We start from the raw sequence: 23896 nt of genomic DNA on the forward strand, positions 1-23896 counted from the left end.
TTTGTACACAACTTTGTAAACTCAATAAAAATGTTTTTTCTTTTAGTAAAAGAAAGAAAGCTGAGAAACAGTAGACGGATGAACTAACCTCTCTGCCACTCTTCTCTCTCACCCCATCAGCATGTTCTTTGCACTGCTGCACAACTCATTGGTTCTTTGAGCTGCTTTTCCCCCTCTCAGGGACTGCAAGAGGCAGTTGCCAAATCAAATTGTCAAATTCAGGTGCTTACACTGCTTGCATTAAAAAAAAAAAAAAAAAAAAAAAAAATATACATACAATGGTATGTTAATGAAGATGGAGCTGCATTTACTGCCTGGAGTTTAGATTTAGGCCCCTTTCACACTTATACGACCTGAAAGCAGTGCGACTTGAAGCAATGCCTGTGTAATCTTGCAGTCTATGGTCCTCAAGTCGCATCTTCTCATGCAACTTTACAGTCCCAAGTCACAGGACAAAATAAAATAAAAACAATACTGTATGTAAACAAGAAGAGTAGACACTGTAGGGTGCCAGGATAGTTAACGATTTAAATATTAAAAAAATAAAAACAGTTTAAACATAAAAACTTTAAAAACTAAAAATCCAACCCAATTTAAAATGGTTATAGTTTTCCTTTTAAATCCCTTTATGTGGAAAACACAACTCACCCAAGCCAAGATGCTATCTGTATGCTTCTCCAGAGCTCTGGGCTGATAGAACGATTCCTGATGGAGACACAAAGTACAGACTGTTACAATGTACATAAAACCCAACAACAAATCTCTCTTTTTGATCCCTTTTGTTTTTTAAATATACCATTGAAAAATCACTTTATTATATTGGTTTGGCAAGCGCATATTAAAAAAAACTTCTGTTATCTCAAAAGAGTCTTCCTGGTTATTATTACCATTACTTTAGCCACAAATAATAGCCCTAGATTTATTCCTCCTACAATGGTGACATGAACATGTGTTGTGCAATCATCATTTAACTCAAGTGATGTTTCCACCCAAATCCCTTCTATATGGTCACCAGAAAAGTGTTGAGTAAAAAACAATATGCTAGTCATACATTCTTATGCCCTGTACACACGGTCGGATTTTCCGACGGAAAGAGTGCGATCGGATTGTGTCGTAAATTCCGATCGTGTGTAGGCTCCATCTGACTTTTTCCGTTGGAATTTCCGACACACAAAGTTTGAGAGCAGGCTATAAAATTTTCCGACAACAAAATCCGATCGGTTAAATTCCGATCGTGTGTACACAAATCCGACGCACAAAGTACCACGCATGCTCAGAATAAATTAAGAGAGGAAAGCTATTGGCTACAGCCCCATTTATAGTCCTGACGTACGTGTTTTACGTCACCGTGTTCAGAACGATCGGATTTTTCGACAACTTTGTGCGACCGTGTGTATGCAAGACAAGTTTGAGCCAACATCCGTCGGAAAAAATCCATGGATTTTTTTGTCAGGATGTCCGATCAATGTCCGATCGTGTGTACATTGCATAAGCAAAACCTTACAGCATCAGCGCAATGGTAAGGCATCTCACACACGGCCATAGAGCATGCAGAGCCCGTGTAATCACTCTCCCGGGGGCCAAGTGCTGCTGCATAGTGCCTCCCATTGAAAGAAATCAGAAGATGCTGCTGTACTTGGTTAAACTCCAGGAGGGTTGAGTAATGCACACAAACAGACATGTGCGTTCAGAGCATGCGTCCATGTGCATGTAGGTGCTTTAGGAAACCACAGGCACAGTCGCATAGAGCCACATTTTCCAAATTCATCTCAATGAGCGGCAGCAGCAGGCAGTGTGCATGAAGCCTAAAGCCAAATGCACATGGGCATAGCAAAATAATCCTAATTATGCTGGATCTTTATGTCAAGAGCTGGCAGAAAAATCCAGCATAAAAAATGCTCGGTCTGGCACGTATTTAAGTGTGTTGATGTGCGTAAGAACGTAATTTAATCTAGTGGCTAGAGTATTCAATTGTTCTAGCCACTAGAGATTGAAAATACATGCATATGTGTAAAAATTGTACCAGTATGCTTCACTCTGAATGCAGGTTTGGGGCTTTTTTCATTCCTCTAAAAGCTGCTCTAAAATATTAAAAACATGAATCTAAATGTCACTATGTGCATGAGGTCTATATGAAAAAAATATTTATATAATAAATTATTATTATATTTTTTTTATAATAATAATAATAATAATAATAATAATAATAATAATAATACGTTATTATTATATTATTTTTTTTTATATAGGCCTCATGCACATAGTGAAGTTTAGATTCATGTTTTCATATTTTAGAAGAATGAAAAAAAGCTCCAAACCTGCAGAGAGAAGCGTACTGGTATAATTTACACATATATTTTACATGTAAATGTGCATGTATTGTTTTTGTACAGCATTTTTTTTTTTAATTTTGCCTTGACATACGCTTTAATCAATGCCTCCAAATGGAGCATACAGACTGATTTATTGGGTTATTAAAAGAAGCACACAGTTGGGCCCAGTTTTAGTTCATTGAACACTTGGCAGAGTGGATCTCCCCATCCAACACACTGGTAGAATCAGCAAATTTTTTTTACCATCAAAGTAAATTGGCTGCAGGTTTCATTATACAATCTGATAAGCTGCACTGACTAAATGAAACTAAAAGTGCGGCCTAGGGGCCGACCACAATCCGACTTCTCACCTCTCATGACATGTTTCAGATTACTGACTTCATTATCCAGCCTTGACACTATTGGTCAGGCAGGCATTCTAATTGGTCAGGGGGTCACTAAAAAGTGTAGCCTAGGTCCCAAAATGTGTAAAGTCAATTCTCCATAGCAAAGGAAAACTCCTCTCACATGGGCTCCTGCTACTAGGTGACATCTTTAATGTTACTTTTGGTCAGTCCTGACTATTGCCCCAACTAGGACTTATCAGTTAGTACTGCCTTTGCCAATAGACTGCATCCACCATCCATGAGGGAAAAGAAAGAAAGAGGCTGAAAAAATAAATAATGCAGCCAAATTAACGCACAATGGCTGCAGCTTGTTTTAGGACCAGTTCACAACATGAATCACACTGTGCGTTCCTGTGCGAGTCACTAGCGATCCAAGTGCAGTGCGGTTTTAGCCTTTTTATTTGAATGGGCTGATATCACAACAGGCCGCACAGCAATGAGATGGCATGGTACTGCTGTACCATAGAGCAGCACGATTCTATCTAAAATGAGAATCACAATTTTTTGTTTAAAATAAAGATCACGATTCTCACGGCGTAACATCATCTTTCACATTATTCAAAAAAATTGGGCTAACTTTATTGTTTATTTTTTAATTAATTGAAGTGCATTTTTTCCCCAAAAATTGCGTTTGAAAGACCACTGCGCAAATACAATGTGACATACAATATTGCAACAATCACCATTTTATTCCCTAGGGTCTCTGCTAAAAAATATATATAACATTTGGGGTTCAAAGTAATTTTCTAGCAAAAAATACTGAATTAACTTTGTAAGAAACCAGTGTCAGAAAAAGGTTTAGTCTTTAACCACTTCAGCACCGGAAGATTTGGCTGCTCAATGACCAGAGCACTTTTTACAATTTGGTACTATGCTGCTTTAACTAGAGGTCGACCGATATGTGTTTTTCTCTGGCCGATGCCAATATTTAGAAATCTCGGTGGCCGATGGCCGATATATGATGCCGATTTTTTTGGGCTGATATATTAGGCCGATTTTTTTTTTTTTCTTTTTTTCCTTCATCTCATAAAATTTAACAGTTAGACCCCTTTCACACGGGGGCGTTTTTTAGGCGCTTTTGGGCTAAAAATAGCACCTGTAAAGTGCCTGTAAAACGGCTCCCCTGCAGTCTCATTGTGAAAGCCCGAGTGCTTTCACACTGAAGCGATGCACTGGGAGGATGTTAAAAAAAAGTCCTGCAAACAGCATCTTTGGATCTTTGGAGTATACCACCACTCCTGCCCATTGAAATGAATGCGCACCGCTGCCAAAGCGCCTGCAAAGCGTTTCGGCAGCGGCGCTTCAGGGGCGCATTTAACCCCTTCCTCGGCTGCTAGCTGGGTTATAAGCTCCCCGCTAGCAGCCGAATAGCGCCGCTAAAATGACGGTAAAGCGCCGCTAAAACTAGCAACGTTTTACCATCAACGCATGCCCGCTGCAGTGTGAAAGCAAGCAAGTGATACAGAAATTTTTTTACATTTAAACATTTATTAAACAAAACAAACCTCCAATCAGTTCACTTGTATGTAGAATTTAGATAAAAAAAAAAAAAATATAAAAAAAACTATATCTTAAAAATAAATACACAAAAACAGGTAATCAAAACTTTTGGAGGAAAAAAAAAAATGGGCTAACTTTACTGCTTAGTTTTTTTTTTAATTTATTAGTGTATTTTTTTTTTTAAAATTGCATTTGAAAGACCGCTGCGCAAATACCGTGTGACATAAAATATTGCAACAACCGCTATTTTATTCCCTAGGGTCTCTGCTAAAAAAAAAAATATATAATGTTTGGGGGTTCTTAGTGATTTTCTAGCAGAAAATACAGGATTTTTACTTGTAAGCAACAAATGTCAGAAAAGATTTAGTCTTTAAATGGTTAAACTGAGAACTTCTACACAGGGAGCTCAGTTCATTCATAAGTGTAAACATTGTATCTCTTCAGGTTCTTTTTATCAGATTTGGCAGGCTGCCCAGAGTGGGGAGAGAAGTGCTTCACAGAAGAATACAGGCAACTTGTATTGACTTTAGAAGTCATTTGCAAGTCGCACTGAGTTATATCGGCCTTTTTTATCAGCACAATCGGCTGATGCCGATCGGTCGACCTCTAGCTTTAACTGGTAAGTACGCAGTCAAGCAATGCTGTACCTAAACAAAATCAAATCCCATCAAAAGAAAGCTCTATTTTTCCCCACAAATAGAGCTTTCTTTTGATGGTATTTGATTGCCTCTGCGATTTTTATTTTTTGCGATAAACGGAAAAATACCGAAAATTTCAAAAAAAAAAAATCCAATAAACTCAATTTTAGTCATACTTTTAGGCCAAAATGTATTCAGCCACATGTCTTTGGTTAAAAAAAAAAAAAAAAGTCAATAAGCGTATATTTATTGGTTTGCGCAAAAGTTACAGCGTCTACAAACTAGGGTACATTTTCTGGAATTTACACAGCTTTAAGTTTATGACTGCCTATCTCATTTCTTGAGGTGCTAAAATAGCAGGGCAGTACAAACTGCCCCCACATGACCCCATTTTGGAAAGTACACACCCCAAGGAAATTGCTGAGAGGCATGTTGAGCCCATTAAATATTTTATTTTTTAGTCACAAGTGATTGAAAAATGCCAAAAAATAAAATAAAAATTACATAAAGCTGTCACTAAATGATATATTGTTCCAACATGCCATGGTTATATGTGAAATTACACCCCAAAATACATTCTGCTGATTCTCCTGAGTACGGGGATACCACATGTGTGAGACTTTTTGGGAGCCTAGCTGCGTACGGGGCCCCCGAAATCCAATCACCTTCAGGATTTCTAAGGAAGTAAAATTGTGATTTTACTCCTCACTACCTATCACAGTTTCGGAGGCCATAAAATGCCCAGATAGCACAAAACCCCCCCAAATGACCCCATTTTGGAAAGTAAACTCATCTCGTACCTCCTTCCCAATCCATTCATATATGTGCACAGTTTTGGGGTCAGGATTTCTTTAAAACATTTTAAGTATAACATATACCCATCTGGCCCTGGACTTTTTCTTGGTGCTGATTCTTTTAACGCCCGATTAATCTCCTCTACCGTTATTGGCATTTCTAATGCCGCGTACACACAAGTGGAATTTCCGACAGAGTCCGATGGGAGCTTTTCATCGTATATTCCGACCGTGTGTATGCCCCATCGGACTTTATCTGTCGAAAATTCAGACGGACTTAGAAAGAGAACATGTTCTATATTTTTCCGACGGAACAAATTACTAATCGGAAAAAATGCTCGTCTGTATGCTGTTCCGATGCATCAAAAACAACGCAGGTTCAGAAGCAAGTATGAGATGGAAGCTATTGGCTACTGGCTATTGAACTTCCGTTTTCTAGTCCCGTTGTACGTCACCGCGTTCTGGATGGTCGGAATTTGGTGTGACCGTGTGTATGCAAGACAGCTTGAGCGGTATTCCGTCAGAACTCCGTTGTAAAAAACCTTCAGAGTTTATTCCGACAGCAAAACCAGTCGTGTGTACAGGGCATTAGGATATTTCCTGTTATCTGGGGGATCCTAGCTTTTTTTTTTTTTTTTTAGATATTCTCTCTCTCCCCCCCCCCATCCCATTGTCCTTTCTGGTTTACTGAGTATAGTTGTTCATAACAGTCTCGGAATACCATTGCTATGCTCTTTGTGTTATAGATCACTTCTCCTTTTTTATTTTTTCTATGAAATTCATTGATTTTTTTTTCTTAACATCCTTGCTAGACACTTGCTATTTTTATTCCCCCATTGATATCTTTCCCTTGATATTTTATTGAAGGTTTTCCTTATTTCCTGTTCTAATAGTTTTTAATTCATCTCTTTTTATTACTAGTTCTTTTGACAGTTCCTGATCTTGCCCTCTCCCTTTTTTGTGTCTTTGCTCCACTAGGTATATTTCTTCTATTAATTTTGTCCTCTTTTTTTATTCTTTCCTTCTTTCTCCTAGTTCCCATTGAGATCAGGATTCCGCTTATGTAGGCTTTATGAGCCTCCCACAGGATATCGCCTGCAATCTCACTGGTTCCGTTTAAGCTAAAATATTGCTCCAATTCTTTTTTTATTATCTCCTCCCCTTGTTTACCTAGAAGATCTTCATTTAGCCTCCATGAATACGCTTGTATCTGAGTTTCTGGTATGTTTATTTTCATGGTCATTGGCGCATGGTCAGATAGTGTAGTTATTTCTATATTGGTGGAGACTACCAAGTCTAGAATTCTATGTTCTATTAGCCAATAATTGATCCTAGTGTATGTTATGGTTATCTCAGGGAATGTAAATATCCCCTATGATAGCAACAGGTAGTGACAAGTACTCTTTTTTTGAAAAAATTGGGGTCTATTAGACCCTAGATTTCTCCTCTGCCCTCAAAGCATCTGACCACACCAAGATTGGTGTGATAAAATGCTTTCCCAATGGCGCTGTTTATATCCGGCGAAACCTAAGTCATGAAACGCTCGTAGCGTCCGGTTTCTTAATGTACACAAGACGTTTTTACAACCTCTCCTGAACGATTTAACTTGACAGATAGTAACCCACGTTTAAAACATCCATTTTGCCATGTTTACATGCCGCGTCTGAAAATAAGAAAAAAATGATTTTTTTTCCAAAATAGCCAAAAACGAAAAACACCTGTAAGCAAAACGCGAGTTGCCGCATTTAGCGCTTGAAATGCCTCTAAACTCAGCGTCTGAACTCATTTTTTTGCTTTCCAAAAAAATGCCTCTAAACTAAACTGCCTAAAAATGACATTAAACAAACCTGTGTACACGTACACATAAGATAACATTGGATGGGTTCAGGGGCAGCTGAAAAAAAGCATCCAACTGCCTCTGAACGTCTGTTTACCAGCAGCAGTGTACAGACCTTAGGCTATAGAGCTGATTGGAGCAGTTCTGGTCTCCGATCATCTCTATGGTCAGCTGGCGAAACCACCGGCTGCATTCTCGGGTTCCCTGGTGGGACAGGAGAGCCAGAGAAAACCATGGAAGACGGCGGCGGGAGGGGGAACGTTCCCTCCCACTGCTTGTGAAAGAGGCAAATTAGCCGCTAGGATTGCTTTTACATGAAAGCCGACCGCTGGCTGAAAAGAATGATACCAAGATGATACCTAAACCTGCAGGCATCATTCTGATATAACCATTTAAAGTCCAGCAACATACCAGTACGTTGCTGGTCCTTGTTGGGCATATATCGTAATGTTCTTTTTTTCATGCAGCCTGTGGGCTGCATGAAAAAAAGATTGATCGGTGGGTATGCCCACCATTAGAATACCGCCCTTCATCCACCCACTTCTAATGATGGGCATACATGCACCATTTTTTTAACTGTGTTGGTGAAATCACCTCCTACAGTGCTGGAGTCACTGATTTACGTATAGTGAGAGCAAGCGCTGTTGCTGTCAAGATGATAAATCAGTGCTGCAGCTGAATGGCGTAACTGAGAAGCAAACAATGGTAATAATAAAATATTAATGCAATAAACAACTTTTTTTTTATCGCAATCTGTACCTAAAAAATATATGCCAGAGCATGGGGGCAATCCGCCCCTAATGTTAGGAGCAAATTGCCTCTTCCCCCCTGCCCCCATGCTTTGGCACATATGCTCTTTTTTTTAACTGTAGTGGTGAAATTGCCTCCTACAGTGCTGGAGTCACGGCTTTACGTATCGTGGGAGCAAACGCTGTTGCTGTCAGAATAAATAAACCCAGGCTGCAGCTGAATGGTGTACCTGCTAAGCAAATGAAGGTTAACAATAAACAAAGTAACATTACAATAAAAACAATAAGACATACCATACCTGCAATACAGAAAAACACAGTAAAAATAAAACATTACAGTTAATAGAGAGCGAACGTAAGAGAGAGAGAGAGAAGAATAGAGAGAAGAAAGATAAAACGATAACTCTTTGTGGCTTTTTTATGTGTTTTTTTTTTTTTTTTTGCATTTTTATAAACGTTCCAGACTAGGGTCTCAAAATGTGATGGCCATCTCATCTTTCGAGACCCTGTGTAAGTGTGCCCTAGGACTGTACAATGCTGTACCCTATGCCAAAACTCCACTAGTGTGTGGTAGCATTTGAAACAGTCACTGATGCAGAGACCAGGTTGGTCAGGACAGGAGGGACAATAAAAGCGGGTGTCACGCCTAAATCCGCGTTTTCTGCAGACACGACATCTTCTTTGGGGTGTTCTTTGGGTAGGGGTACCAGGGAGGACATAAGGAAAATGCCACTCATGCAGCGGGCTCACTGGATTTGGATCTAGAAGGTGGGCCATAGCACCGTCTGGAAACAGAAGGGCTGTGACGATCTCTTCCTGGAATTTGAGGAAGGATCCAGTCCCTCCTGAAGCTTTGTATAGCACAAAAGCGTTCAGCAGAGCCAATTGAAATAAGAATACAGACACTTTTTTGTAGCAGCGTCTGGCCTTACAGGCAATTAGGTACGGCGCCAACAACTGGTTGTTGAGGTCCACCCCTCCCATATTAAAGCGGGAGTCCGGCGACCAATCTTTTTTTTTTTTTTTTAGGTCACTGAGACACTTTGCTAACCCCAAAATAATACTCAGTTTGGGTGTAATATTTCCGCCTCTGTCTGTTTTCGTACTGAAGAATAACTTAAAAAATGTGATGCTGGCTGTTTCCATCTTGCTTGTGGGCATGTGAAGCCCACAAGCATTGATTTCCTGGATGCGGTGAATGCGGTTCATTCACAGCTTGTTCACACACATGATCATTGTTTCTGCACTGAATCTTGGGAAGCCTGACACTAAGCTCCCAGGAGACAGTGGGGCGCCGGGGAAAGGCAATAAACACGCCTACTCCCATGGGAGGAGAGACAGGAAGTGCCACAATAAAGTACAATATAAAAAGGTAATTACAGCGATAAAAAAAAATTTTGTGCAGCATTTGAACATCTATGCAAGTAACTGAAGGGGGTAAGGTAAAGTTAAAAATTAGAGTGGAACCCCGCTTTAAGGTTATATTCATGGACACAGAGGGGTTTCGCCACAACACCAATCGCCGTAGAAATTTGGACTGTTGTGTCTGCATGAAGGGAGGACAAAGGGAAAACATTCCGATTATCCCTCCACTTCACTGCTAACAAATTATTACACTTCAAGCAGGATCTCTCCCCGTCTAAGTCAGGATTCTACAAGCCGTTGGCGGAAGCCCCGGCGATTAGATCGCACGGCACCACATGTGCCAATTCCATAATCAAAAAGGTGACTAAAAAGTGGCACGATCATGCAATAATTGTCTACGTACAAGTGGTACTCCTTTCCGAATAAGGGTGACACCAAGTCCCACACTATCTTACCAGCACTCCCTATGTAGTCTGGGCAGTTCTCGGGCTCTACATGACTATCTCTTCCATCGTAAACCATAAAACTATATGTATAGCCTGTGGCCCTGTCACAGAGCTTATACATCTTGACCCCGTATCTGGCACGCTTGCTGGGAAGATACTGTTTGATAGACAAGCGGCCAGAAAACTTAATCAGGGACTCGTCAACGCAGACAACTTGATGGGGAGTAAATAAGGCTGCAAACTGCTGGTTGAAGTGCTTTACGAGGGGCCGAATTTTGTGGAGCCGATCATATCCATGGTCCCCGAGGACAACAGAGTTCATCATGATTGAAATGCATGAACCGCAAGATCTACTTGTATCGTGTCCTGGTCATGAAGACAGAGCACACGGGTATATGGTGAATTGGGTCAGTGGCAGTAGTGTATTTAGGTTTTGTGCTGCCCTAGGCCTCACTAAACTCGTGCACCCCTAATTTAAATAGGACCCACCCCTTCCTGTCAAGGCCACACCCCTTGCTGTTTAAGACCCGCCCTGAAATTTTCAAGTGGGGACACTAGATCTGTGGGCCTGGGGGGGGGGCAATGGATTCCCTTAATTTGCATAGATTGCCTCTCACTTCCTGTTTGGCTATGGGGCAGGAAGTGAAGGGAAATCTCTGGAATGGGACAGGGATGGTAAAAAATTAACTGACAGAGGTTATAACCCTCCCTTACTCTATCCAAAATGAAAAAAAAAAAAAAAACAAAAACAAAAAAAGTGTTGCCTATAGTTCTACTTTAAGCACAAATTTCTGATAATTTTATGGAGAGGACCAAGAAGATATAACCATGCCAATGGTGCAGCAGAAAACATATAGCACAGTGAAGAAGGTTTGTGGTCCAAGATGATAGGACAGCCAAAATTAGAAGCGCCCCCCCCCCCACAGTTGCAGAATGCCAGCGGCCCACATGCCGAATGCAGTGAGACCGTTTTATGGGGGCACTAGACTAATTTGCTCCTCAGCCCAGTCCGTCCCATAACACTGGTGTTACACTAAGTGTAGCGCAGGCCAGCAGGGACTCTTTCCGTGCCCTGCAAAGTGCTGCCCTAAGCCTGGGCCTTGTCGGCCTAGGCCAGGATACAGCATTGGTCAGTGGACCAATATGACTGCAACTCACTTTTTTTTTTAACTAAGCCAATGAGGAGGAATAGGCCCAGGAAGGTCTTAAATTTGGAGACTGCAATTGGTCTCCAATCTCTGGCAAGGGTCAGCTGGGGATTAGTGGCCATGTATTGACCAGCATACAAACTGCTTTGGTCCACAACAGATCTATATAGAGATCTAACGTGAAAAACAGTGAATAATTTTAAAGCGACATAAAATCAACTGTTTCCACCTGATTTCCGGGTTGGCCAGTGAATGGGGGAAGTACAGGTGCTGCAGAAGCAGTGTGTTCCCAATTAGGATTGGCAAATGCAACAGGAAGGGCATTATGGGCACGACGGGCCTGTGTTTGTCTTCTTGGTGGCAGCGGGACACTACTAGTGCTTGCCACCTCACCAGCTTGAACTGCACTTATGGGACTCGCCACATCACCACGTTATACTGCAGTGCTGGATGTACAACCAGGGTGTACTAGGCCGCTGGTGCTTGCCAGTTCACCAGGATGAGCGGCACTAGTACTTCTCTTCTCCATACGAGAGCCCTGTGGTTCTTGCACCTCAACAACAATAGAAGAACGGGGTCGGGTACGCCTGACCTTGGCAGGGACCACAACTCTGTTGTCTGAGCTATCTGTCAGGGTGCCGCTGCAGTCTACAGAATCGTATTCGGAGCCAGAATCTGACAGATGATTGACTTCCTCTTCACATGTAAACAAGGAAATGCCGCTAATCGGCATTCCTCTCTTCACACTGACAGCGTGAGAGGAGAGCAGATCAGTGGCATTTCCTCACAGGGGAGATCTGCACAGACAATCAGTACCCTTATTATCAGTGTTCATCAGTGATGCCCATCAGTGCCCGTCACTGCAGCCTCATCAGCACACATCAGTGAAGGAGAAAACATATTTACAAAACTGTATAACAGAAACTAAGAAAAACTTTTTTTTTTTTTTTTTTTTTTTTTTTTTTAAATGTCGGTCTTTTTTAAATTTGTTTAGTAAAAAATAAAAAGTCCAGCGGTAATTAAATACCACCAAAATAAAGCTCTACCAGTCTCAAAAAAATTATAAAAATTTCATTTGGGTACAGTGTTGCAAGATCGCGCAATTGTCATTCAAAGTGCGACAACGCTGAAAATTGTCCTGGGCAGGAAAGGGGTAAAAGTGTCGGTAGGCAAGTGGTTCATAGAAGGAAAAAAAAAAAAAAAGAGAGAGAAAGGGGGAAAGAAGAGACTAGAGCTGTTGCTCAAAGCAACCAACCAGAATCCATGTTTACTAATAGAGGTGGAGCCTCCCTGGTTGCTATTGGTAACATCCCAGCTGTCATGAGAAGATATGCAGAATATGTACACTGACAAACATAGAGATCCCCCTCCCCCAGGACAATGTCCCGTCCTCTCACCCAGGAAGGCTCGGACTCGTTCTCCTCCCGGGCCCGGCCTCGGCCATGATTAACCCGGTAGACTCTGTAAAGACGTGGCCCCCGGATACACAGGTAGAGCAGCCCAACACCCCGGATCCAGCGGTGGGACAGGCTCTCTCTGCCGGCCGCCATGCTGCTGCTACTGCCGCCCGGCACCGGAGCAGAGCAGAGGGAAGCAGCGGGGCCCTGACGTTTCCAACACACAACCTGACCAATCACAGCCCGGCAACACAAGAAGGGCGGGCGCCCAGTGACAGAGGGCGGCTACGTATTTCCAACACAATCTTAGTGATTGGGCTGCTGGCGGGAGAGGCAGAGTTGAGATAAGGAGGGCTCAGAGTAGTGTCACGCCCCCTTGCTAAGGGATGGCGCGGTGGAGCCGAGCCAGCACATCTGATTGGGTACAGGACATGGCAATCACCGCTGAAGTTCCTTTTCACTTCCTTACTGGAAACTGCGCTCAGCAATGATCGGCGGGTGCTGTGACCAATTAGAGGGCGCGTCACTGACAAGCCCTCCTCTGGCTGAAACCAAGTCTGAGTGTTGTTTCCCAATTGGTTGATCGGAGAGCAAACACAGGGGGTGATTGAGTAGGGATCTCGGGGGCGTGGTTACAAAGAACCGCTATGCAGTATTTATATTCCCTGTGGTGTTGTCCAAACTGTGTCTATTGATTGTTGAGAGATTGGGGACCACTGTATATTTTTATCTGTGATCCAGCTGGGAAATTTTCTTCACTTCCTCTTCTTGTACAGGAAGAAGAGTATTCCATTGTCACTGACAGCAATAAAAACTGAACAGATGTTTCCAACCCCTCCCACTCTCCTAAAACTATATATATATATATATATATATATATATATATATATATATATATATATATATATATATATATATATATATATATATATATATATATATATATATATATATATATATATATATATATATATATATAATCTGTGTATGTTGGACAGATTTCCTGTCAGTACAAAAAGTGATGGGAAATCTGTCCAACATACACAGATAACACTCTAAAAAAGCGCCTGCAAAGCTCACGAAAACCTATTTCCATTAAAATCAATGAATGCTTTCACACTGAGGCAGTGCGCTGGCAGGGCGGTGAAAAAAACGCCCCTCTCCATTGAATTGAAAGCTCTTCAAAGCACCTAAAAAGCTCTTCAAAAGCGCCTAAAAAGCTCTTCAAAAAACGCTCAGTGTTTTACTGGCAGTTTAGAAGCGCCTCAGTGTGAAAGGGGCCGAAACGTACCTCATAAAGGTACATATAGGAGGCATTCTAATTGGACAGCGCTGACCAATCAGGACCCGCCTAGCCCATCCTGTCAGCGCTGGAGAAGAGGAGAGAAAGCCGCAAGGATTTCAAATACCTGGACCGGCAATGTGGCGACCTGATGTCTCACAGCGGGTGATCGTGGGACTGAGGTACAGCGGGACCGGGGTGGGATGGGGAGGGGGTCCAGTGTAAGTTTACCTTACAGATTTTCTGTAAAGATGAATTTACACTTTAAGTACCTACAAATGCGACACGCTCTTCAAGCTCAAACACACTACTCTAATCTCACACTGTCTGATCAGCCATTGTTGCGAGAGGTATTCGCAGAACCTAACAAGAAAGGTATGATCTCAAAAATGTACTCTACTTTAATTTCCGTCATGCAGGATGCCACCACTCTTCTGTGTAAGCGGGGATGGGAACGAGATTTGGGGGACATTAACAGAGAATTGTGGGAGTTGCGCTTGCAAAATGTGCCTGTTTTATCAGTTTCACCTTCGCACAAGCTGTCACCCCAATACAGCTCCACCGCTTGGAAAGAAGGGACTCGCCAATTTGTCCTATCATTCATCTAATGTGGTGATGCTCTAAGCTATTTCACTATTGAAAGGCAGTGACAGATACTATCTCTAGAGTATATATGATCAAGGTCCCATTAGATCCCTTGGTTTGTCTGCTAGGTGCAGTGGACGAGGAAATCTTTATTCCCTCAACTAATATAGCCATACTTAGGCTTCTGTATATAGCTGGGAAACAAATAGCTTGATTCTGGCTATTTCCCCATGCCCCCACTAAGAAACTTTGGATAGAACAGGTTAATTCTATACTTATTAGGGAACGGTTAACATATCAACACAGCAATGACGAACAAAAGTTCTCTTCTATTGGGCAGGCATGGTTGGATACCCCAGGACTTGCCCCACCTCAACTAATTATGCACAGATTATTACAGGCATAAGTGATTAAGCTTCTCTTAGTTCCTTGTCCAGGCTGAGATGTAAGGACATTACTTGTCCCAGTTAACCTCATACAAGACAGACTCAAAACCGCACCCTCTGTCTTCTCCTACAGAGATTGGCTTGGTTACTAAATTTCTATTGGGATAGTGAAATTGTGTATTATACCCAGCCAGTTGGCCAGTGGTCCTATTGCTTGTAAGGGGAATAGACCCCCTTTTTGGTTAAGATGTTATTGTTTTTGTTCTGTTCTGTTTTTTTTTTTCATATCAAAGTGCCTTGTACATGCGTTCTATATAAGATATCTCTTATGTACCCAACAAATTTGGGCTATGGTTATGGTAATATTTTGGTCATATGGTTTGTTTATACTATGTGAAATATGAAATATCTCTCATTGTATGTTTTGGGTTTATTATCCTTATTGATTATTGAATTGTATATTTGTAATGGTTTGTTTATACTATGTGAAATATGAAATATCTCTCATTGTATGTTTTGGGTTTATTATCCTTATTGATTATTGTATTGTATATTTGTAAAATTTTGGCACAAATAAACATTTTTCTGATAAAAAAAAAGAGAGAGACAACCAGAGCAAGTAGGAGTGGTCCATTCCCCTCCAAAGCAAAAGTTAATCTTGACACACTTATAAGAGGTGGTCTGGTCCCTACCAGTAAGGGCCCACAGGAAGCTACAGGGAGCCACTGTTATGGTAGGACCCTGCAAGGACCCTGTGATGCCAGGGGAATGGTTGGTGTAGCTAGCATGTAGCCCCCTTCAAGCCCTTTGGAGCTGGATTCCATCTTGAGGAGGTGGAAACAGTGTATGGAGACCATTGGATCATTGGGATTTCTTTTAAGAAATTTCTGGTTGTAGGATATAGTTCCAATCTTTGAGGGGTAATTATAACCTCGTTACACTATATTATATGCTTGTAGATCATGTAGCATCAAATTTATGAGTATTTTGACATATTTTTCTAGAATAACCATCCCCTGAAGAAGACTATGAGTGAACAAGTCGAAAGGCGTTGGGGTGTTTATGTGAATACCATTTTTGTAATGTATTGTCAATGGACAGTTGTACTGTGTAATAATTGTTAGGTGCAATGGAACATGGTTGTGCATACTTGTAGCCAGAACTCATATTATAATTCCATCACAATATTGAATCTGATTTTGTTTACTATAAGACTTTTATCAAAATCAATCCTTTTGATTGGAATACATAGCTGCTAAAAAAAAAACCCTAGGGGAAAAATTCCATATTGTAATTTTCCGGGTTGTGCAGCCTTGCTAACTCTCTGATATGTGTTTTTATATTCGTAGTTTAGTTAGTTAGGGCATGCATTTCTATTCCTTTCAGGGCTAAAAAGACATTAATTAGTTAGGGTCAATTAACTTTCTAACCTTTTTTTTGGTAGAGAGGTTATTGGCTGGATGGAAGATCACCCCTCTGGGCATGGTGTTCCTTCCTTTTGTCATTTATATACCTACGTGGTGTTCAAAGGTTTGCCACCAGGTTAGAAAGATAGGGTATTGAATCATTAGTTAGTACCATCATCCTTAGAATGAATAGGACAAAGTTAGGTTGAAAGAGCAGACAATAAGGACCTCTCCAATTGGATCCAATCTCTTTCAAAATTAATAGGACTATTGCGGTACCAAAAGGGGGTAAAGACAAGAGTATTAAAAATTTGTATAGTTTATTCAAAAATGGGGATAAAAAGTCCTACAGAGGACACAATATGAACAATAACAACGTAACATAATCATACAATAGATGTTACAGCAATATTGACAATCGAATTATATAAATATTGCCTCCACAGATGGATAGAGGCAGGTTATGTGGTACTTGCAGACGTGACCTCTACAGTTTCGTGGTTAAAAGCCGCTTCTTCAGGAGGCGTCTTTTTAGTACATACTCTACAAGATAACAAAACATGAAAATATCAACATTGCAATATATGACAAAGGAAAAAACATATACGAGGAATTACAACATTTATTTTGGAGAAGATAATCGTTATTAAGTGTTGCACTCACCAACCTACACCCAATAAAGGGTTTGGAGCGATACTGTGAGACGCCCAAAGGGCGATCCCCCGGGGGCGGGCCAGGGGGGCACTAAGATGGTACTAATGTGGAAAAATAAAGAAAAATTTTTTAATAAAAGTACGTGGGGTTCTATTAAATAGGAGAAACACCCAGGTGCATGAAGTTGTGGTGAAAGGTGGTGAACAAGGGGATGGGGGGAGGGGAGAAGAGGGGGGGAGGGAGAGAGAGGGGGGAAAAAAAGGGGGAGAGAGAGGGGAAAAGAAAGAAAAGGGAGAGGAAGAAATCAGAAAAAGGTGGAAGATGAAAAAAGAAAAAAGAAAAAAAAAAAAAAAGGGGGGGGGGAGAGGGGAGGGGGAGGGGGAAGCGTGGGAAAGGGAAGGGGAGGAAAGGGGAGCGGGGAAGAAAAAGGGGGATGGAAAAGAGGGGGGGACAAGGGGGAGGGAGGGAGAGAAGGGAGGGGGGACAGAGAAAGGGAGAAGAAAGAGGAGGGGGGGATGGGGAAAAGAGGAAAGGGGGGGGAAGGGAAAGAGGGAAAAGGGAAGAGGAGGGGGGAAAAAAGGAAGGATAAAAAGGGAAGGGGGGTCCATCACTTGACCAGTATGATAAAAGAAGAAGTAGAGGTGTTTAGAAAAGCGGGGGTTAATATCAGAAGATATACCCACCGTTATTATGAAGTTAAAACAATTTGCAAATATGCTGGCAAATTCACACCCAGGGAATATGAGTAGCAAAACGACAATGCACTAGAGGGACCAGGCAGCCAAAGCATACAGGATCCCTGAGAATAAAGAGAGGTTTGAGTTGTGTCAGGTTTACTGCACTTCTCTGCCGTAGAAAGAAAAGCTACTTTCAGGCAGAGGAGAGAGGGAATATAACGCCACATAGTGTCATGGAATTCCCCCCTCCTCACACACAGGATACATGATGGGTACTTACAATTAGGAAGCTGGCGTGGAAGGACTTCTGGGTGTGTGCCTCTTTTGCAGACAGCTGAATCTTCTGCCTTAAATGCCCCCAACCCGGAAGTTCAACGGCGCTGAGGACAACAGCTGACCGTCTCTTCCGGGTCCTATCCCCCACTGCTGCGCAGGCGCGGGGAACCTCCGCGCAGGCGCACAGCTCCATATTGGTCAACGCTACAGCGTTGATTTAGGAGAGGCAGTAGCTGGGCTCCGTGGAGCCCCTCCCACTGCCGGAGGATAGCAAGCCCGCCGTATGGGGGAGAATTAACTCCTCACATCACTCCACAGAGGGGGCGAGTGCAAACTGTAAATACAGATTAAAAAGCAGTGTGAGCCATGTATGAATCAAGGATGAGGGTGCGCAATCACCGGCAACGGGAGCAGCTTGGCCCATGGCCAGGGATGCGCGCCACTCAGTCCCATATAGAGTATATAAAACAACACAGTATAAATGACAGCAATTACAGAGCATGTTTATACAGAAATGCCTATGGTGAATCAAAACAACAAAAAGGATATTTACAACCATGAAGTGACTGTAAGTAAACAGTCCATTTGTTAATAGTCAAGGGGAAAAACCTACTTGTACAGAAAGAGGGGGGAAGGAGGAAAAGCTAGAACATGGTTAATATAAGTACATATCAAGGGGGTCAAGTAAATAAAGGGAAAGGATTGTAATGCTATAAATGTGGTCCGATTTCAAAACGAGTTTAGAGAGGGATGTCAGGGACCAGTGAATGAATTATTCAAGAAAATACTTGTAGGAATGTGCCTCATTAATACCAGGTGGAGTGAGAGCGTTCAGTCGCTCAATCCAGAGCGATTCACGCTTCAATATTTGACGATCCCAGTTGCCCCCTCTAGGGTCCTCTGGGACAACTTCTAAAATGATAAACCTGATAAGGTCAAAGTTGAAGCGGTGGTGAATGCCTATATGGTGACCCACCGTGGTCAACTTGCCATTAGTAGAGGCGTATAAATGGTTGCCTAGTCTCTGACGTAGCTCTCTAATCGTCTTTCCTACATAAAAGGCACTGCAGGCGCATGTCATCAGATAGATGACACCACGAGTGCCACAGTTGGCTGAGTGCTTTGGAGAAAGCATCTCGCCGTTTGGGAGTAGAAATTGGTGTCCCCCTTGAATCCAGGGGCAGTGTGGGCAATTGCCACACTTAAAAGTGCCCCTGGGTTCTTTGGGGCCAGATAAGGGGACTTTATAATGACTATGTGTGAGCCTGTCCCTCAAGGAGGTGGCCCTTTTAAAGACCAAATCCGGAGTTGGTTTGATATATTTTTTCAGTATATGGTGATCTGTCAAGAGATGCCAGTGGCTAGATAGTATTTGGCGTAGCTGGTGGTGGTGAGTGGAGAATTTTGTGATGATATTAGTCATGTAGGGCTTTTTGGGACGTGGGGGGCCAAACAGTAATGTTTGTCGATCTGCAGCTGAGGCCTTGTTGAACGCTTTCCTCAAAGTGGTACGATTATAGCCTCTAGCCAAAAGTCGCGTACGTAACGCGTTGGCTTGTCTATGAAAGTCCCCGTCCTCTGTGCAGTTCCTTCTTAGCCTCAAATATTGAGCATAAGGGATACTGCGAATCAGAGGACGGGGATGTGAGCTGAAGGCATGCAATAGCATGTTGCCCGCAGTAGGTTTGCGGTATAGGTCTGTAGTTAACTTTCCAGCAGGATTTTTAATGATCTGTATATCTAAAAAAGAGATGCTCTGAGTGTTATATGTAAACGTGAAGTGGAGGTTAAAGTGGTTAGTATTTAACCTTTCAATAAAGGCTTTTAAATATTGCTCTGTGCCCGTCCAAATGACCAATAAGTCATCAATAAATCTGAACCAACCCAACACATGGTTTAAGAAAGGTTCCATGAGGTCATCACCAAAAATCGCCCGTTCCCAACCACCTAAAAATAAATTGGCGTAAGAAGGGGCACACGACGTGCCCATTGCAACGCCTTGGGTTTGAAGATATAATTGATCCATAAACAGGAAATAGTTTTTGGTTAGAATAAATTCTAGAAGTTTCAGAATAAAAATATTAGTAGGCCAGGTATGGTGATCCTGTTCCATGAGGAAGGAGCCAGCCATCCGGACGCCCTGCTCGTGGGGGATGCTTGAGTACAACGCCTCAACATCAATAGCCACGAGGAGGGCGTCCGGATGGACTTGGACTCCCTCAATGTGTTTTAAGAGATCAGTAGTGTCCCTGATATAAGATGGTAATCTCAAAACATGGGGTAATAAAAAGGTATCGACCAGTTTGCTCGCATTCTCTGTTAGTGAACCTTTGCCTGAAACAATAGGACGACCAGGGGGTACAGTAATGTTCTTGTGAGTTTTGGGTAACGCATAAAACGTCGGAGTTCGCGGGAATTGTACATTGATGAATTTATAGGTATCTTCATCAATGAGGCCCTCTAAGAAGGCCCCTCCGATGAGTCCCCTAAATTCATCAATGGTTTGTTGGATGAACATATTTTCAATGGGTATGTACCAGTTGGGGTTGGAAAGAATCTTGAGACACATAGTTTGGTATTGGTGATGAGTCATCAGCACCAAATTGCCACCCTTGTCAGATTGCTTAATGACAAGGTCGGTGTTTTTTTGGAGTTTGGTAACTGCCCGGAACTGTTGCGGGGTTAAATTAAGAGGTAGTGTTTGCCATTACTCTTTTTTGAGGGACAGAATACATTCGTGTAAAAAGGCCCAAATGGATGGGCAAGTCATTAAGTCAGGAAAGGCTCTAGATTTTAATTTTAGACTGGGCTTGGGGTGGGGGTGTCGAGGGTTAGAGGAAATATCTATTTGGCTACCGGGGAGGGAGTCAGGAGTGTTGACAGGGGCACTCGACTTAACCTCTCCTTCGTCAAGAAGTAGCATGAGGTCCCGTAGTGCTCTGGACTCAGCTATAGTGAAATTTTTCGTTTTTTCCGCTAACTCTTTTTCAAGATTGGCATGTCTTCGATCCTGGTCAAACATGTAATTGAAGGTTAATTTTCTGGCAAATAAATAAAGATCTTTAATTGTCTCATAAATATCAATTGACTCAGAGGGGCAAAAGCCCAAACCCAAATGGAGGACCTGTTCCTCCTCTGGAGTCAATTGATAAGAAGTTAAGTTAATTATGTTGAGGGACTGGGAGTTTTCTCCATCATGAAGTGTCGTTAGTTGTGGGATGTGCTTGGAACCGGGGTCTTTTGCACAAACGTGTCTAGATTCCCTTGTCTGGTGGGTTCTGGAGTTGCCTGTACTAAAAAACCAGGTTGTGATAGAAGTGTCTGTATATTGGGTTGTAGAAGTTTGGGAATAATGTTGTGTAAGGTGGGGTGGAGAGAACCCTCGTGAGGGGACTGTCCACCCGGCCTTGGTGTTTGTGGTGTTTTAAGTGCTTTGCCGTGTTGTTTGCCTTTTTTCGGTTGTTTAGTGATGGAATTGTCACCTGTGAGGGATCTTTTCCGAGGGGCACTTGGTGCTCGTGGCAAGGTGGGGTAATTAGTGACCTGTGAAGATAGATGAGTCCGATTCCGTACAGTCTGTTGCTGTCAGGGTTGGGGGTTTGCGATTAAAATTTTTGTTTTTTCTGGACGGTGGTTTTCCTAACCACTTGTACGCATAGCCCTCTGAGAATGCCAATTTAGCCTGGAAAAGTTTCCTTTGTTTTTTAGTAATAATGTCTTTGTTAAGATTTTCTAGTTTATCTCGTATCTCCTTCCACTTGTTTGTGAAAGAGGCCAAGTCTTTAATATTGGGGAATTGGTTTAATAATCTATCAATTTCACCATCCAGAGTCGTCATATCAGAACGATACTGGGTGGTGAGTTTTTCCATGAGTTCTATACTGCATTTGGTTAGAGTGTTTTCCCAGGACTTCCTAAAGTCTGGGGAAGGATCCTTAATGGTAGGGAATTATTGGATCCGCAACCCTAAAGGACAGACATTCTCTGTAATGTATGACTCAAAATATTGAATGTGCCAATACAGGTGAGATTTTTTCTAAGGAGATTAAACATCCTATCAAGAAACGTTTTAGTTTCATCCTCAGACTGTTGATTTGCTAGACAACCTGCTTGTATAGTGGACATAAAGTCCCCCCATGCTGTGCCTAAAACATCCATAGCCCAAATTCTGTAAGTATAGGAGTAGAACCCTGACTAAGGGCAAAAAGGACTCAAGAATTTTTAAATTGATTACCATAAGACAAAAAGTAACGAAACATTAAGTAGATGAAAGACGGGTATTGAGAAGGTGGCCAATAGGAAAGCGGGGGACAATGGGGAGGGATTGGATCCAGGGATCAGGGTGTGTTATCCACCCAATATATAATGTTCAAAGGTTTTCCACCAGGTTAGAAAGATAGGGTATTGAATCATTAGTTAGTACCATCATCCTTAGAATGAATAGAACAAAGTTAGGTTGAAAGAGCAGACAATAAGGACCTCTCCAATTGGATCCAATCTCTTTCAAAATTAATAGGACTATTGCGGTACCAAAAGGGGGTAAAGACAAGAGTATTAAAAATTTGTATAGTTTATTCAAAAATGGGGATAAAAAGTCCTACAGAGGACACAATATGAACAATAACAACGTAACATAATCATACAATAGATGTTACAGCAATATTGACAATCGAATTATATAAATATTGCCTCCACAGATGGATAGAGGCAGGTTATGTGGTACTTGCAGACGTGACCTCTACAGTTTCGCGGTTAAAAGCCGCTTCTTCAGGAGGCATCTTTTTAGTACATACTCTACAAGATAACAAAACATGAAAATATCAACATTGCAATATATGACAAAGGAAAAAACATATACGAGGAATTACAACATTTATTTTGGAGAAGATAATCGTTATTAAGTGTTGCACTCACCAACCTACACCCAATAAAGGTTTTAGAGCGATACTGTGAGACGCCCAAAGGGCGATCCCCCGGGGGCGGGCCAGGGGGGCACTAAGATGGTACTAATGTGGAAAAATAAAGAAAAATTTTTTAATAAAAGTACGTGGGGTTCTATTAAATAGGAGAAACACCCAGGTGCATGAAGTTGTGGTGAAAAGTGGTGAACAAGGGGATGGGGGGAGGGGAGAAGAGGGGGGGAGGGAGAGAGAGGGGGGAAAAAAAGGGGGAGAGAGAGGGGAAAAGAAAGAAAAGGGAGAGGAAGAAATCAGAAAAAGGTGGAAGATGGAAAAAAAAAAAAAAAAAAAAAAAAGGGGGGGGGGGGGGGAGGAAAAAGAGGGGAGGGGGAGGGGGAAGTATGTAGAGTATGTACTAAAAAGACGCCTCCTGAAGAAGCGGCTTTTAACCGCGAAACTGTAGAGGTCACGTCTGCAAGTACCACATAACCTGCCTCTATCCATCTGTGGAGGCAATATTTATATAATTCGATTGTCAATATTGCTGTAACATCTATTGTATGATTATGTTACGTTGTTATTGTTCATATTGTGTCCTCTGTAGGACTTTTTACCCCCATTTTTGAATAAACTATACAAATTTTTAATACTCTTGTCTTTACCCCCTTTTGGTACCGCAATAGTCCTATTAATTTTGAAAGAGATTGGATCCAATTGGAGAGGTCCTTATTGTCTGCTCTTTCAACCTAACTTTGTTATATACCTACGTGCATTAACAATTCTTTACAGGAGTACATGTAAATGCTTAGTTATGTAGTAAGTTAGCTAAGTATATATACAGTGGGGACGGAAAGTATTCAGACCCCCTTAAATTTTTCACTCTTTGTTATATTGCAACCATTTGCTAAAATCATTTAAGTTCATTTTTTCCTCATTAATGTACACACAGCACCCAATATTGATAGAAAAACACAGAATTGTTGACATTTTTGCAGATTTATTAAAAAAGAAAAACTGAAATATCACATGGTCCTAAGTATTCACACCCTTTTCTCAGTATTTAGTAGAAGCACCCTTTTGATCTAATACAGCCATGAGTCTTTTTGGGAAAGATGCAACAAGTTTTTCACACCTGGATT

At 41.7% G+C, this 23896-nt stretch overlaps 1 protein-coding gene across 1 annotated transcript in view; it reads right to left on the bottom strand.

The window, feature by feature from the left end:
• Positions 1 to 12881, bottom strand: part of ABHD16A (abhydrolase domain containing 16A, phospholipase) — a 72221-nt gene extending 59340 nt beyond the window's left edge. The window contains exons 1-2 of the mRNA XM_073598968.1: positions 12594 to 12881; positions 649 to 705 (exon numbers count right to left, since the gene is read on the bottom strand). Coding sequence (XP_073455069.1) covers positions 649 to 705; positions 12594 to 12746 — 210 coding nt within the window. The 5' untranslated portion in view covers positions 12747 to 12881. The remainder of the gene's footprint in view (positions 1 to 648; positions 706 to 12593) is intronic.
• Between the last annotated feature and the right edge of the window lie 11015 nt (positions 12882 to 23896).

Source organism: Aquarana catesbeiana, linkage group LG09, assembly GCF_042186555.1.
Source record: "Aquarana catesbeiana isolate 2022-GZ linkage group LG09, ASM4218655v1, whole genome shotgun sequence".
Lineage (NCBI taxonomy): Eukaryota > Metazoa > Chordata > Amphibia > Anura > Ranidae > Aquarana > Aquarana catesbeiana.